This window comes from Notothenia rossii, assembly GCF_949606895.1.
Source record: "Notothenia rossii genome assembly, contig: scaffold_291, whole genome shotgun sequence".
Lineage (NCBI taxonomy): Eukaryota > Metazoa > Chordata > Actinopteri > Perciformes > Nototheniidae > Notothenia > Notothenia rossii.
Genome location: NW_027640339.1, coordinates 10687 through 29221, shown reverse-complemented (window position 1 = coordinate 29221; position 18535 = coordinate 10687). Strand labels below are relative to the sequence as shown.

The 18535-nt window shown below is 39.4% G+C and overlaps 1 protein-coding gene across 1 annotated transcript; it reads right to left on the bottom strand.

Moving 5' to 3' along the window:
- Positions 1-667: 667 nt before the first annotated feature.
- Positions 668-18497, bottom strand: LOC307026770 (E3 ubiquitin-protein ligase TRIM9-like). Its single transcript, XM_079694899.1, has 8 exons — positions 18368-18497; positions 16616-16769; positions 15810-15955; positions 12594-12732; positions 10054-10092; positions 8451-8754; positions 7954-8116; positions 668-4862 (listed from the first exon to the last, which is right to left on the bottom strand). The coding sequence occupies exons 1-8, from the start codon at positions 18419-18421 to the stop codon at positions 4785-4787; spliced, it is 1077 nt and encodes a 358-aa protein (XP_079551025.1). The 5' UTR covers positions 18422-18497; the 3' UTR covers positions 668-4784.
- Positions 18498-18535: the final 38 nt, after the last annotated feature.

Genomic DNA, 18535 nt, shown 5'->3' with positions numbered 1-18535 from the left:
TTAAATGACACTTCACCTCTTATAAATCTGGAATGCATTGCACCGGAGAACTTACCATATAAATTAAAAACACAGAGTAGGATACGCATGTTAGAATAAATGTATGCAGCCTCCAAAAGAAACACAAACAACGTCGGCGGATATAATTTGAAATGCTATGTCCGTGAGAATAACATATTTTGTTTGTATTTTTTTTCTATTTGTTGTCCTTTTGCAGGTTTTTAGAAAAGTTGTACCTTGACATTTCTGTTTTAGGTCAATCTTAAGAAAGAAAATATGTAAAAAGTACAGGTTTTTATATGAAAAATAATAATAATACATTTAATTTATAATAATAACAAACAAGGCAGATTTCTCTTTTCACCCTCTGTCTGAAACCAGAGCCCAGTCTGCTCTGATTGGTTAGCTGGCCGGCTCTGTTGTGATTGGTCAACTGCTTAGAGATGCCCCGCCCCTTAGCCTATCACATACAATGTGTTGGAGCGCTAGCCAATAGGAGCACAAGTGTTCTATAGTGATGTCATTAGGTTCCAGAAGTAAAAAATAAAGCCTCTTTAAAAGGAGATCACTTTAAATATATACTTTGGTTCACTGCTATAAGACAATTAAATATAAAAACATTAAAACTGACAAAAATATATAGAAAATATTCCAGGCAACATCAAACTTCGTTGACACCTATTTATTGAATATTCACACATACAAAAGAACACAGCGGCTCATTTTACACATCATCATCATCATCATCATCATCATCATCATCATCATCATCATCATCATAATAGCAGTAATGATAGACATATAAATCATAATAATCATACTGTGTTAAAATCAAATAATAACAATGTTTTTAACATTTTATATTCATAATACTCTCTGTAGACATATTCCTGTATCACTGTAAATTACAAATATCCAGTGATCACATTCCACCTTGCATCAAACAGCAAAAATAATCAATCAAATTAGGTTATAATGCAACACACACATTCACACACACACACATACACACACACACACGTACATTTGGATATATAACACCCAGTGTCGCCCAGCGACTGTGTGCACGTTTTTTAATAATTCATAAAAGTTTGAAGTTTAAATAATCCCCAGGTCTATGTTTAATATCTTTGAAGTGTTTTTGGCTGCTTTGGAATAATAAACGTTACAATCACACACCTTTTAAACATCAGCGCCCTCTTATGTTCAGAACAGGAACACATGTTATTTTTCAGTCAAAAATATAACTAGTTCACACAGAAAATGTTCCAGGAGAAGATCATTTGTGTTAATAATCATATGAATCCCTTTGATTATCTGAATTAAAGCCATTTTGTTTGTTATTCCTGGATTCTGAGGTTGTGTAATGTTGTGATAATGGCTGCTTTTGTTTTTACGTTATATTTACGTCCGGAGAAAAGGCCCTACCTATGATGCATAAATCAAGGCTTAAAAGGCCGTGCAGCTTTCTGAGCACTGCAGTTTGCACACATGCGTATACTGAAAATGATATATTCTGCTTTACAATCAATATTTATCCTGGGGGAGACAAAATAAAAATGCTAGAGGATTTATAAAGTTAAGAAAGACACCTGACTGGGGATATTCTGTCCATAACAAACACGGTTATTTGCTTCTCAATGCTGATAGAAAAATAGCAGCAGGTGAAGTCAGGCATCACAGATGTTACAGTTCCTCTGCTGAAGCAATGATTTATTTATTAGCAAAGTTTTCATAAATCTTGTGGGTATTGAAGAGGGGAAAAGGCACGCCCATGAAGCTTAAACACAGGAAAGCATTTTAATGTGTATGCTGGACATGTTCAGGAAGAGGATGTACCGGGGACTCTGTTACCTCAACCTGACCTCGGGACATTTCAGGTCCCCACATTCATGCAGAATTATCTCAACAACTATTGGATGGATTCCTAAGACATTTAGCACAGATATTCATGGTTCCCAGAGGATGAGTCCTACAGACTTTTCTCATTGCTCTGTATTTTTCCATTAGTGGCAACTGCAGGCAGCACTGCTAGATAACGAAGAAATAGGCGCAATAGGGTTTTGTTTATTTAAAGGACACAAATCAACCCACTTAGAGGATAGGACAGAGGACATGTGTCAAACTCAAATCAAAAAAATAATAATAATAATAATTTCGGCCCACATGATAATTTGTCATTTCTATTAGATCTGGCCCGCCGGTATATTGCATGCACGCCTTTACTCCATCCTGAGGGTCTCCTCAGCTCAGAGCCTGAGCCCAAACATTGATGACCTTGCACCCAAGATGAGTTGCCAAGTATCTGAGCTAGCATCACAGAGCAGCACACTGAGTTTAATGGATGTTTCCTTCTGCACTTTCTCTCTCACGACAACAGGGCATGTTTGGTTTCTCTTTGAGGGGAATAGTTTTGTTGAAGCTGTTGTTGGCCTGTGGGAAAATGTAATCATAAGAAATGACTCTGGAAAAGCTGCAGATAGAGCCATAAGAAATGAATGCAACTGATTATTTAATGTTTAATGTTGTTTTTATAGGCAATAATTTAAGCTTTGTTAGTTCCAGGTTTAATATGTGCAATACGTTCATTTCAATACGTTCTGCAATAAACATTGAACCAGTCCGGCCCTCGACTAGTACCGATTTTTTAATCGGTATTTGAGTTTTACACCCCTGGGATAGAGGGACATGAGAAGAAATGACGAAACACGTAGGATCATTATTTTTCCCTCTGTTATTTAATTTAAAGGAGACATACAGTAGAAGATTAGTTAATTTGCCAATTCAAGTGTCACATAATGGTTAAATGATCGTACATTTTGGCACTTTTTGCATTATTGAAAAGTACAAATACCATAAATATCTGGCAAAGATGTCCCTTGTTCTGTTAAACATCTCAAAATGTACTTGTTTAGTTTGCACCAAATGTTGTTCATGACACCCAGAGGTCAGGTCGGCACTACAAGTCTAACCACAGGGTGTTCAAAAATGATTCCAATTGAAGTTACGAGAGCCACACTTTTGGCAACAGCTGGCTAGAAAGCTAACATTCGCTAGCTAGTATAGCTTCCTGTATTTGTGCTAAGCATGACTTTGCATTGCTCCATATTGTTTCCTGTTGAGGAGGCTGTTGCCCAAAACAACGTCCAGTACATCGTTCCCTTTCCTGTTTGCTTCAGCGGGACATAATCAGTTTGACAACAAATTACAAACCACATTTTTTAAAGCGACAACATTAAGATTCTTCCCTTTCCGTAATAACTATACATTAAATAAAGGAACAATGATAAATTCTCATTGAAAAAACTCTGAACACCAATAACTTATTTAGCTATAAACCTCTCTGCGTTTCAGTAACAGTATTACAAAACTACCAGGATTTAGTCACCTACAGTAAAAAAAAGCAGAATGTAGCGCGGCGCTGTAGCACCTTATTGAAAGAGCTTCATCATCATTTACAACACACTTTAATTCAAACACCTGCCCGCTCTCATGATCATTACACCAACAAAATCCCTCCTGTAGTTAATTACAGACGAGACAGAAGCTAAGCCACTAAGAGAAGCGCCTCGTGTGCACGGATGAGGATATGACAGTGATGCGGATCTCCCAGGGATCATTGCAGCAATGCACCAAAGTTAATAAATGCTCCAGCCAGCAACTCTAAAACTTTAAAGTATTTTAGAAAAATCCAAAGTTACCATATTTACTGCCAACTGTAACTTCATATTTAAAGTACAGACTTAATGAATAAAATATCATATATTGTGATATTTGATTAAAAGCTTAAGCCATTGCTGTTTTTAGCTTCTCTTATTTTGATTATTTGCTGCTTTTCTCTGTTTAATATTATATTAAACTGAATATCTTTGAATATGTATCATATCTACTTGGACTCTGGAACCTGGGATGCACATTTGTTAATATGTTCTGAAGCAATCTGGAAAATAATCTGAAGGGTAATATATAATGAAAAGAGTCGCAACCAAATCAGATGTCAATATTCTCATCTAACACTTGGCAAGAAACCAAATAGGAGCAATGTCCAACATATCTTATATTGCTTTAAAGGTCACCTATTATGCAAAATCCACTTTTTCATGTGTCTTCTAAATCAACATGTGTCCCCTCTGTGTAAAGAGATTCTGAAAGTTTCAGGAAAAAATATTCTTTTTGTCCTGATCCATTTATATACAAACCTGTCTGAAAATGAGCTGATCAAATTTTGGCCACTTTATGATGTCATAACCCCCGCCCCCCCCCCCACCTTATCACCTGAATCTCCTCCGAGAGCACCATTGTGTTCTTTTTAACCAAATGTCTCTCAGAGGGGCGTGGGGAGGGGCTCCTTATTTTCATCTAAAGTAACAGACAGAGAATCAGCACTTTGGAAATAGGGCTGAAACAGAGGGGATTATGGGTAATGCTGCAATGATCTGTTTGGTCTTTGGAGCCAAACACTTCAGAGACATGTTTTGTATATTTCTGAGACCTATAGCATATTGATGAAAAACAGTATAATAGGGGACCTTTAACCGGTTATTATGATCACTGCACATATTTTGAAACAGGATTTTCTAACTAACTGTAACTCGATAGAACAGATTTCAAAGCACGGTGCATTTCAGAGCTGGAGTTTGTCCAAGTGTCCAAGGTTTATGCATGATAAAGGCATGGCTTTGGGCCTCCTACAGAGAGGAGGGGGGGAGGGGGGGTTATAGTTACTGACAGGCAGGATGAACCCTGGGAAATCCTGGAGAGGTTTCCCCCGCCGCGGTCAGTGTTCAGCAGGCCGAGTTGGCCGGATCTGCCTCCCCAGTGGTGTAGAAATCAGGGATGGGCAGACCAGTGTGCAGCGTGATCTGCAGAAAAACACATTTACATACAAAAAACATGAGGCTTTACATGGAAACATGTATTTAATACATTTGTCATACATAACACTTCTTGTTTTACGCTTGACGCCTTTAGAAAGGACCCTCAAGTCCCATCTGTTTGCCAAGGCTTTCGGCCCCTGATTAATTTTGTTGTTTCGTCTGTCTGACTGTTTTGGTTTGTTTTACTCCTGCTGTAAAGCGACCTTGGGTCCCCTGAAAGGCGCTACATAAATCTCAGTTATTATTATTATACATAACACTTCTACTTTTATGCAAAATCCACAATAAGGAGTTTATTTGACTAAATGTTTCTGTAGATTTCTCCTAGATTCACCAAAATGTCACATTACGCAATACCTCATCTGCATATTTAACCCTAACATTTGAGAAAACTTGCAATAAAAAAATATTTTTCAATGACTGCTTACATTGTTTGTGTTTGTTTTAAAAAGGACCACATGCATTTATTTTAACATGCATATCCTACGATGTGTTTTAAAGGTATATGGTAAGCAGTCGAGTGCAATGCTTTCCAGATTTTCAAAAGGTGATTTAAGGTCATTGTTGACTAACTCTGTGGCCGTTTCTCAATGTCGAGTATACCTGCTGCAGAGCCACTATTTGAAGTATACCGTCATCGAGTGGCGTCGATTGCTGGGCATTTAACATGCATTTAAACAGTCCTTCGGAGCCACTCAATGACGTAGTATACTTGGAATAGTAGCTCTGCAGCAGGTATACTCGACATTGAGAAATGGCCCATCTGTTTGTGTCTGCAGATTTCTCTTAAATTCACCCAAAAATAGCATTACAAATCATTTGTCAGAAAACTTGTAATATAAAGTGTTAATGTCAGTAGTGAAGTGGGGGGGGTTTCACAGTGATATCTGTTAGTTCAATATGTTACTCATTCCCCTGCAGTGTCTCAGCTGTAATATATTTCCAGCCTGCAGAGGGAGCTGCTGGATTATCTCTCAGTAAACAGAGCAATAAGACATTCAAAGCCATCACTGTTGTTGAGTCTTTGAAGCTTCCTCCTTCAAGCTTTAATCCTCTGTGTTTGTAAAACTTAAAAAGCAGTTTTAATGAATAATAACTGAACTCATAATCTAAGTTAAAAACTCTGCATCTGCCTGCAGCGTAAAGACGGCTCAAACGACCCTGCAGCTGTTTCTGCGGCTAATGGAGCGGTGCATGAATCAAAGTGTTCGGAAATCACTTAAATAATATGTCCTCAGGTTATAAATACATTATGAACGGTTAAACGGTGGGAAATAGGAAGAGGAAATGCCATAATGTGTTCTGATTGGTTTAAAGTCTTGATATGGTTTGGGTAAAAATCAAATTGACATTTTTAGGTAAATTGCAACAAATAAAATCATACTTTAAACAATAGTCAAAGAAATGATTTGTTAACAAAGATTGCTAACATTATTTGTATTAAATGTCTACTGTACACAAATATTTGACAACACATATAAATAATTTAGAATCAGTAATATTTTTGAATATCAATTTGACATTGCTTAAAGGTCCCATGTCATGGCCATTTCCACTGATCATAATTCCATTGTTGAGGTCTACTAGAATAGATTTACATTGTTCAATGTTCCAAAATCCCATTGGTTTCTCATACAGCATCTCTGGATAGTCTGTGTATTCACTCTCTGTCCTACACGGCTTGTTGGAGCTCATGCCCCCCATGAGCCCAGCGGCCGTCTGCGAGACAGCGAGACACAGCGAAACCCAGCCCGAACACACACCCGCAGCCTGGCTGGGAGTTTGTGTGTGTGCTCAAACACCGACTCACAGCCTGCCACCGTCTCAGGGAGGAGAAATCGGCGGAGCTGCAGCTGAGAAAGGAAGTGTGTGAGGAAGTCCGCTGATTGGACCAATGGTTCCATTTGGGTATGGGCATTTCACAGAACCCAAGAAGTAAACAATGGAAAAAAAGAAATGTCCAACGAGGCGTTCTGGGGCAGCACAGACAGGTATTTTCTGTGTTAGAGTTTTACTCGCTACAGGGTGTACTTTGAGGGTTTGTGACTCTGCAGACCGTTAACATGCATAAAAAACTTCATAACACACAAGGGGACGGGTAATAACCGGAAAAGCATCACATGGGACCTTTAATTATGTATTGTATAATAATTCTCATGCGACATTTTTGTATTATTGTTTTACACATTCAAAATAAATCAAATCAATTCAAAAAATATCTTTCCACCAACTTGATGGCAATCTTAGAGAACATTTTCATCAAAATACATTTTAATATCAGTTAATCGCACAAATGGGTAAGCTTACTCATCTTAGCACACAGTAGGGTATGGAACTGGGGAAACAGCAGAAGACACTAAAAGATAATTTGCTGTTTTATATGGCTCTTTTCTTGGCTTGGACCAATGACTTCCTGTTGTTTTTTCACCTCGGTTGTTTTTCATTTGGCTGGTTTTCCCCTCCATTTCCGCTATTAATGCAACGCTAAACTGACCCTCTTCAACTGCAGGAACTTTCCCGCCAAAACTAGAGGACTTTGACTACAGCTACTTCACAAAACGAGACAATAAGGGGTGTATGTTAGGGATTATTTTTCAAAATGAACTACAGAATATAGTAAGTGTTGGGAAAATACTGAATGTCCTCTTCCAGTATCAGAGTCCACATGTTAACAAAGGTATCCCAACTGTAGCTGTGAACATGACAGGATGTGTGATTACCTAGAAGAGCATCAGGACTGTTTGAGGCATATGATAGCTATGTGATTAACATGATGATTCAGCCTCTATGGAGAGAGACATATGACAAGCATGATCATTTCTGACGTGGAGCTAATCTGAAGTAAACATTGAATACTGCTTTCTATTCCTCCATCTTGTGACTGTGTGACTCCCTTTCTTGGATATCAGCATGTGAAGGACACTGTTCAGGAACTAGTTGATGCTCTGTATGTGATGACTACTTCCATTCTGGAGAGGATCACAAATACATGGATCCTGAGATTGAAGCTAAAGCCGGTGACGACGAGTGATATTTTCCCAACAGTAAGCATTTAAAATGAAATATGTCTCTGTACCTGTACGTTCCTGTTGAGGCTGATGGCGGGGTAGTAGACGCCCTCCAGGCCCTGGAAGGCGACTGGCCCCTGCTGCTCGTCGTTGATGAGGAAGATGAGGATCCCTCGGGTGAAGTCCATCAGGATTCCTATCGTGGCTCCTTTACTGATGCCGCCGTCCGTCCTAAACACACACAGACATGATGAAGTTGTTGTGTTTACTTGTCAATGTCATACCTGTTGGTGTGTGAGTTGTATGTGTGTGTGTGTGTGTGTGTGTGTGTGTGTGTATGTGTATGTGTATGTGTATGTGTATGTGTGTGTGTGTGTGTGTGTGTGTGTGTTTACCTGTTGGTGTGTGAGTTGTGTGTGTGTGTGTATGTGTATGTGTATGTGTATGTGTGTGTGTGTGTGTGTGTGTGTGTGTGTGTGTGTGTGTGTGTGTTTACCTGTTGGTGTGTGAGTTGTGTGTGTGTGTGTGTGTATGTATGTGTGTGTGTGTGTGTGTGTGTGTTTACCTGTTGGTGTGTGAGTTGTTGTGCATGAACCAGGACCGGTTGTTGTCGACGTACATCGACCAGGCCTTGTCGTCCTTCCCCAGCATGACGTCCTTCAGCACGTCGCTACGGGCAACGCCGAACGCCGGGTCGGGGTGGTTGTCATAGCGATCGACCGTCATCTCCCAGTAGTGAACGCCGCGCGACAACGCAGAATTACCCATAACCACCCTGTCATCGTAGCTGTTGCACGACACCGTCAGGTTGTCGTTGGACAGGATGATGTCCTGGTGGGCCGAGGCCGGGTCGAAGGTGAACCAGGAGACTGCGCGCACACACACACACACACACACACACACACACACACACACACACACACACACACACACACACACACACACACACACACACACACACACACACACACACACACACACACACACACACACACACACACACACACACACACACACACACACACACACACACACACACACACACACACACACACACACACACATTAGTGACATCACCACAGCTGATGACGACTTCACACTGCAGGTGAGATGAGGCTGGAGGTTAGAGGAGGTGAGTTTCACTGTAAAAACTTCATAAATGAATATTAAATATAAGAAAGAAGATTAGATGACTTACTATAATTGTTATGGTTAATACATCTTAGCATTATACTCTATTACTCTTACTATAACTTAACTTATTTATATTTATATTAAAATCACACCCGTGTCAGACAGTCTGCAAATATATCTGGCGTTTGTTTTCATCAGCTTGGAGATTCTAGATAAATACATTTTTAATAAATTGATGTTTTAAGTATTTCTTATTATCTCTCTTATCAAAAAAGGTCAGTTCACCCAAATTAAAAGATGAAAACACGATTTAGCGGACCAAAATAAATATTGAATTGGGTTATTATGATTATTTGGTGTAAGTAAATGGAGCATTTCAGCACTTTTTTGCAGCATTTTGGACTTTTTGAAAAGTGATGTGTGCTAAATGTTTGCTTCTAATTATCTTTATAGGAGTTTGATATGGTAATAGCTGGGAGGGGACCGAGGGGCAGACCCAGGACCAGGTGGAGGGACTTCATCTCTGCAAAAGAGAAGTTTGGGGCCCTCTGCTGGAACTGATCCCTCCACGACCCGGTAGATGATGGATGGATATGTTACTAAAACAGATAAACAATTCTGCGTCTGTTTACGCACTTTAAACATAATTTAACGCACATGTATTGGTCTTGGTGGTGAATAAAACTCTAAGCACCTGCAGGGAGACATATTTTTTGTTTGAATTCTTTGTAATTAGTTTGATCTCTTCACACACATCACAGGCTGAATCAGACGCTGATAACGGTGCAGACTGTGGGACTCTGGGTGTACTAACATGTTATCCTCTACACACAGACATGGGGGTGCACAGGGGGGCTGTTTGCTCCACTTCCCTGTCACTGTGAGCAGTAACGTTTATAACACCGCTTTATTTCCCACAGGACAGAAAGATCTTTATTAACAGGAGCAGCAAACAGACCCTCTGCAGGGGGGAGGAGAACTGATGATGAGAGGGAGGGGGGGGGGGGTTAAGAGAGGAAGCAGGAGAGCCATACCTGAGCCTAGAGACTGAATATCACATGGAGGGAGTCCAGCTAGAAGAGGAGAGGAAGAGGGGGAGGAAGAGACGGAGGAGGAAGAAGAGGAGGAGGAAGTGCAGCGTAGCCAGGGAGCAAACGGTGAAGAGGAGGAGGAGGAGAAGTAAAAAAAAAAGCAGGTAAACCAGCAGCAAACACTAAAGAGGCATGGGGGATTATTTAAGTGTGAAGACAGGGGGCCAAAAGTGTCCGAGGCCCCTGAGACACAACCAGGAAGAAACTCAATCTGACCAAACCACAAAAACGGGCAAAACTGACACAAAATGACCCAAAAAAAACTGAAAATGACTCCTAACTGCAAATAAAGACACAAAATGAGAACAAAAAAACAACAAAGAGACATACGATTACCAAAAAGGCACAAAAGAAACACAAAATGACCAAAATAACCCTCCAAAAAGACCACAGAGTGACTTAAAATGACTATAGAGAGAACAAAGACTGCAAAAAGGGAAACTAAATTACCCAAAAATGTGACAACATGACCAAATAGTATAATCTGTATAGTCTCTATATATCTTAAACTTATAGAGAATAAAACGTGTGTGTGTGTGTCCTTGCATTACTATCCTTGTGGGGACCTAAATCTGTTTACACAGTCACGTGTGGGGACTCGCCTCCCTTATGAGGACAACATGGAGGTCCCCATAACAATACATTTTAGGGTGAAGACTTGGTTAGGTTAAGGGTAAGGGTTAGGCATGTGTTGGTTATGGTTAAGGTTAGGATAAGACTCCAGGAAATGCATGTAAGTCAATGTAATGTCCCCTGAAGTGATGTATACATGGTATGTGTGTGTGTGTGTGAGAGAGAGAGAGAGAGAGAGAGAGAGAGAGAGAGAGAGAGAGCGAGAGAGTGTGTGTGTGTGTGTGTGTGTGTGTGTGTGTGTGTGTGTGTGTGTGTGTGTGTGTGTGTGTGTGTGTGTGTGTGTGTGTGTGTGTGTGTGTGTGTGTGTGTCAAAGCTCAAACAGAATCCACTTCCTTCTGCTTCTGCTTTTTGTAAATCCTTGCAAGTAGAGAAGTTCACTTTATTTGACTTTAGTGTTGGATAAAAATGAAAGAGGACGAGGGCGTGTGATGGCCCGCGTGTCTCTGAAAGACATCATTAAAAACTCAAAGTGCATATTTTCAAATCTGCCCAAATAACTTCTCTTTTCCCCCAACATGTGTAAGAAGTGTTTCTGAAGATGGAGTCTTTAACAGTCAGAAGCACTTTATTATTCAGTCAGGATTTATCAGATTTTAATGAACGCTGCACTCAGAAAGAGGAAGGAGAGTGAACCGGGACCCTCGTCTGGGATCTGAAGTGATACAAAATATATTTGTATACGTTGTTAATTACCAGCAATTAAATACCTGCCAGCTGTTTGACCAAATTGGATTAATTACGACATAAATCCAAGATTATGTCAAAGAAGTCTATTAGACACATTTTGCATCATTAAAAAACAAACATGTGGAAGGCATTAAATAAAGCAACTAATTAATTGCTACTAATAATTATAGGAAATGGCTTGAATTAAAAAGTCAAATAATTACTATAAAAATGTTTGACTAAGATCTATATTTTATAAATATTTAGCAAGCCGAACCCAATTTTTGTATTGGTTTTGAAAGATTGAAAAAATGTAATTTAGAAAATGATCCAGGTGTTTTTTAACTTGCCCTTTTAATATAGGCTGCAGAAAAAGATTTGTCAGCGCTCTCTGCTGGACAAACTGTGTAATACAGATCTTAAATTGACATACAGTATCAGCCTCAGCCTCACTCTACTTCAGACTCTGAGATGGAAGAAGTACTCAGATCTGGTACTTGAGTATAAGTATAAGTACTCAGATCTTGTACTTGAGTATAAGTACAAATACTCAGATCTTGTACTTGAGTATAAGTACTCAGATCTTGTACTTGAGTATAAGTATAAGTACTCAGATCTTGTACTTGAGTATAAGTACAAATACTCAGATCTTGTACTTGAGTATAAGTACTCAGATCTTGTACTTGAGTAAAAGTAGAAGTACTCAGATCTTGTACTTGAGTATAAGTACAAATACTCAGATCTTGTACTTGAGTATAAGTACTCAGATCTTGTACTTGAGTAAAAGTAGAAATACTCAGATCTTGTAATTGAGTATAAGTATAAGTACTCAGATCTTGTTCTTGAGTAAAAGTAGAAGTACTCAGATGTTGTACTCGAGTAAAAGTAGAAGTACCAGAGTGTAGGAATACTCTTTTACAAGTAAAAGTCCTGCATTCAAAATGTTACTCAAGTAAAAGACGTGAGTCTCCGCTCTTTTCTTTGGGAAACTATCTCCAAATCCTGACTGAACGATAACAAAAGAGAATTTCCTTAAACATTTTTCATATAATACTTAGAATTATAATACTTATAAATATGACTTCGAATTATATATCTAGTATGAGGAGGAGATGATGCTTAACATACTACCAGAGGTCTGCATCAGATTCATAAATAAGTAGTATTTGATGTATTCACGTACTCTCGGAGGTCTGCATGACGAGGGTCTTGCTGTACTGGCCCAGCCCACTGTTGTTGAACGCTTTCACCCGGGCTTTGTAGGTGCTGTTGAAGTGAAGCCCGTCCACCGTGCAGATGGTCTCTGTTCCCACGTACACTTCCTGTAACACACACACACACACACACACACACACACACACACACACACACACACACACACACACACACACACACACACACACACACACACACACACACACACACACACACACACACACACACACACACACACACACACACACACACACACACACACACACACACACACACACACACACACACACACACACACACACACACACACACACACACACACACACACAGTTACAGAGACATGTTGTGCGCAGTGATGACACACACATAGTCTCTTTAGGATTTATTTTGTGAAACAGGAGAGTTTGTAGAGCAGAGAGTGGGAGAGGATCCCACACACTGTATAAATAGAGACACACACACACGCAACCTGACAACCTGTGTGTTGCAGCGTTGGAGAGCATCATGAGTCAGAGGAGGAGAGAAACTTGTTTCATGTTCAAAATTGTTTTGGTGCTGTTTAGGTCAAACCAACCCGGTTACAGAAATAAAAATCCATCACACATATTCTCAATTCCCAACAGTGAAGGTAACATGTAGGATTAATGTTTGCAAATATTCTCTGCTGAATCACGTTTGAATAGGCCCTATTCTGCTTTTTGGGGTTTCCCTCTAAAGTAAAAATGTTTACTATATGCCAAGGTGCAATGGAAACAGATAAGTTGCAGACCTCCGAGAGTGAGTGAGGCAGGGTCCTGCTGGATCAGAGCGTATATTTATCTTCTCAGGGGTCCGACGTGTAATCCAAATACCCCAGGCCCCAACCTTCTGTACACACACAGAGAGGCCCCGGCTCTTTGTTACATAGAAACTTTAAACCCCATGAACAATAACGGTATATCAATGGTGGAGGATATTTAAACCATAAAGCCCATCCTGCAGAACAGAGGGGCCGTTCACTCTTTGGAAACTGATCTGAGGGGTCTATAGAGCCCTTTAAACTTAAAAACAAAAGGTTTATCATCTATACTGCTGATGTTCAGGTGTATATCAATATGTAGTGTCTCTACTTTAAAGAGTCGTCTCCTGCTGATGTTCAGGTGTATATCTGTATGTAGTGTCTCTACTTTAAAGAGTCCTCTCCTGCTGATGTTCAGGTGTATATCAGTATGTAGTGTCTCTACTTTAAAGAGTCCTCTCCTGCTGATGGTCAGGTGTATATCAGTATGTAGTGTCTCTACTTTAAAGAGTCCTCTCCTGCTGATGTTCAGGTGTATATCAGTATGTAGTGTCTCTACTTTAAAGAGTCCTCTCCTGCTGATGTTCAGGTGTATATCTGTATGTAGTGTCTCTACTTTAAAGAGTCCTCTCCTGCTGATGTTCAGGTGTATATCTGTATGTAGTGTCTCTACTTTAAAGAGTCTTCTCCTGCTGATGTTCAGGTGTATATCAGTATGTAGTGTCTCTACTTTAAAGAGTCCTCTCCTGCTGATGTTCAGGTGTATATCAGTATGTAGTGTCTCTACTTTAAAGAGTCCTCTCCTGCTGATGTTCAGGTGTATATCTGTATGTAGTGTCTCTACTTTAAAGAGTCCTCTCCTGCTGATGTTCAGGTGTATATCAGTATGTAGTGTCTCTACTTTAAAGAGTCCTCTCCTGCTGATGGTCAGGTGTATATCAGTATGTAGTGTCTCTACTTTAAAGAGTCCTCTCCTGCTGATGTTCAGGTGTATATCAGTATGTAGTGTCTCTACTTTAAAGAGTCCTCTCCTGCTGATGTTCAGGTGTATATCTGTATGTAGTGTCTCTACTTTAAAGAGTCCTCTCCTGCTGATGTTCAGGTGTATATCTGTATGTAGTGTCTCTACTTTAAAGAGTCTTCTCCTGCTGATGTTCAGGTGTATATCAGTATGTAGTGTCTCTACTTTAAAGAGTCCTCTCCTGCTGATGTTCAGGTGTATATCAGTATGTAGTGTCTCTACTTTAAAGAGTCCTCTCCTGCTGATGTTCAGGTGTATATCAGTATGTAGTGTCTCTACTTTAAAGAGTCCTCTCCTGCTGATGTTCAGGTTTATGTCAGTATGTAGTGTCTTTACTTTAAAGAGTCCTCTCCTGCTGATGTTCAGGTGTATATCAGTATGTAGTGTCTCTACTTTAAAGAGTCCTCTCCTTCTGATGTTCAGGTGTATATCAGTATGTAGTGTCTCTACTTTAAAGAGTCCTCTCCTGCTGATGTTCAGGTGTATATCAGTATGTAGTGTCTCTACTTTAAAGAGTCCTCTCCTGCTGATGTTCAGGTGTATATCAGTATGTAGTGTCTCTAATTTAAAGAGTCCTCTCCTGCTGATGTTCAGGTGTATGTCAGTATGTAGTGTCTCTACTTTAAAGAGTCCTCTCCTGCTGATGTTCAGGTGTATATCAGTATGTAGTGTCTCTACTTTAAAGAGTCCTCTCCTGCTGATGTTCAGGTGTATATCAGTATGTAGTGTCTCTACTTTAAAGAGTCCTCTCCTGCTGATGTTCAGGTGTATATCAGTATGTTGTGTCTCTAATTTAAAGAGTCCTCTCCTGCTGATGTTCAGGTGTATATCAGTATGTAGTGTCTCTACTTTAAAGAGTCCTCTCCTGCTGATGTTCAGGTGTATATCAGTATGTAGTGTCTCTACTTTAAAGAGTCCTCTCCTGCTGATGTTCAGGTGTATATCAGTATGTAGTGTCTCTACTTTAAAGAGTCCTCTCCTTCTGATGTTCAGGTGTATATCAGTATGTAGTGTCTCTACTTTAAAGAGTCCTCTCCTGCTGATGTTCAGGTGTATATCAGTATGTAGTGTCCCTAATTTAAAAGAGTTCTCTCCTACATAAATATACTGTATATAAGGCCATACCCCAAGACTGTATAGATATGGTTGAACATATAACCAGTCAGATGGATTGTGGGATTTCAGAAACAAAGCATTCTCCCCCCCCCCCAACACTGAATAAAGGAGTCTTTGTTGTAGTATTTCTGTGAAGGTGAGTTATTACTGTAACTGGTCCTCTCTATTTGTCCTGTAATCTAAATGGAAATGCAGCACAGCCCCCCCCCCCCACGGACTAATAAATGTAATGTCTGTTAAAGAGTGTGTGTGTGGGGGTGTTCACGTACCCTGAAGTGCCCCATGTTTCCGTCGTCGAGCTCCAGGATGTAACCCTCCACGGCGATGGTGGACAGCGGCGGTTGTTTCCATGACAACGTGGCACTGTTGTTCTGCGTGCAGCACTCCTCCAGCTGCAGCATGGGGGCCGCCGGGACTGATGGGAAATAATAAAACATCATATTACTGCACAGGGAGGAATAAAAATCATATAAAAAAGACCATTTTGAGATGGCCTACCAGAGGTTGCATCTTGTAAGCCATGCATCACCTTCAGAGAGAATTTAATGGTGTGTTTTACTGCAAATGTTAAAAAAATGTACTAGTTAACTACTTTATTTGTGCACTGATATATAAATAGTTTGGCTTTTAAAGTTTTCCATTTTAATTATCAAATGTTATGCTTTTGTTATTTAAATTTTAATTATGTCATTGCAATTTTTTACATTTTATTTTGTTGGTTTGACAAAGCATATTTTAAGGGTTTAAATTGAATTCAATTAAATATTTAATCATGTTAGATAATAAAAAAAATGTATAATAATAATTTAAAAAATGAATACATTTAAAATTCAATAGAAAAGAACAGAAACAAATGTTTGAAAAATAATAATAATAATAAATCAAATCAGAAATTGAAAAATTATAAAAAAATGTGAAAAGAAAAAAAGAAATAATAAAAAACACATGTAAAAGACACAGCTGCAAAAAACAGTTGTCATCACAGGTAATATAACACCCCCACTCAGACAGACATACACCCCCCCCCACAACCGAATGTATTTACCTGTTTCTGTCTGAACCCCCCTCCTCTCACCTTTCATCTGTACAAAGTCTAGCTGGTGGATGGTCTGCAGGAGGGGGCTGCTGTCCAGAGTCAGGTCGAAGTCGCTGTTCATGCGGGGGGTGAGGGTTCCCTTCCCCCACTGCCCCTCCGTCATGTGCACCCTCCGGATCAGAGCGTCCGAGATCTGAACACAACAAAAAATCAATTCATTCACATCAATACAAACACCCTGTAGAATAGAATAGTATAGAATTGGAGGGATGAAATGCTCTTCTTACACGCTGAACACAAATACCTGTACTTTCTACTTCTTACATGTTGAACACAAATACCTGTACTTTCTACTTCTTACATGTTGAACACAAATACCTGTACTTTCTACTTCTTACATGTTGAACTCAAATACCTGTACTTTCTACTTCTTACATGTTGAACACAAATACCTGTACTTTCTACTTCTTACATGTTGAACACAAACACCTGTACTTTCTACTTCTTACATGTTGAACACAAATACCTGAACTTTCTACTTCTTACATGTTGAACACAAATACCTGTACTTTCTACTTCTTACATGTTGAACACAAATACCTGTACTTTCTACTTCTTACATGTTGAACACAAATACCTGTACTTTCTACTTCTTACATGTTGAACACAAATACCTGTACTTTCTACTTCTTACATGTTGAACTCAAATACATGTACTTTCTACTTCTTACATGTTGAACTCAAATACCTGTACTTTCTACTTCTTACATGTTGAACTCAAATACATGTACTTTCTACTTCTTACATTTTGAACTCAAATACCTGTACTTTCTACTTCTTACATGTTGAACACAAATACCTGTACTTTCTACTTCTTACATGTTGAACACAAATACCTGTACTTTCTACTTCTTACATGTTGAACTCAAATACATGTACTTTCTACTTCTTACATGTTGAACTCAAATACCTGTACTTTCTACTTCTTACATGTTGAACTCAAATACCTGTACTTTCTACTTCTTACATGTTGAACACAAACACCTGTACTTTCTACTTCTTGCATGTTGAACTCAAATACCTGTACTTTCTACTTCTTACATGTAGAACACAAATACCTGTACTTTCTACTTCTTACATGTAGAACACAAATACCTGTACTTTCTACTTCTTACATTTTGAACACAAATACCTGTACTTTCTACTTCTTACATGTTGAACACTAATACCTGTACTTTCTACTTCTCACATTTTCCAAACAGGCTGGTTCCTTTAGTCTGAATGTGTGTTTGGTGGCGTGATCATTATTATTTAGAGTCATTGCGTGCCTATTGATTTGAACACGATCCGTGTATCCATCATTTCCTGTTCTCCTCTAAAGAAGAGGGACCAATGAAAACGTTGCCGTTGTTCAGCATGGAAACATTAATTAGCTAACAATGACATAAAGGGAGGTCAGGTACTCTTTAAAACAGCTGCTAGTTATGGGTACTTTTTACTTAAGTACATTTCAAAGCCCATACTTCTTTACTTTTACTTGAGTAAAGCAGTTTAGTCAGTACTTCTACTTTCACCAGAGTATTTTTAAACACGAGTATCTGTACTTCTACTTGAGTAAAGGATGTGTGTGCTTTTGCCATCTCTACACATGCAGGGCACACAGCACACACAGTGAAATGTGTTCTCTGCTTTTTACCCATCCTAGTACTAGGAGCAGTGGGAGTGGGGGTTTTCCGGTGCCTTGCTCAAGGGCACCTCTCCGGTGTAACCCTGGCAGTTTGTGTGTGTTACCTGCAGGAATCCACTGGGGTCATTCTCCTTGATGACCTCCAGGCAGTACTCCATCAGGCCGGTGGTCTGACGCAGCTTCACCGTGCAGTGGGAGATCTGATCCCGCACCACCTGCAGGAAACACACAAAGAACCACGGATGGTGTTAGGAAAGGATTAGGAAAATACA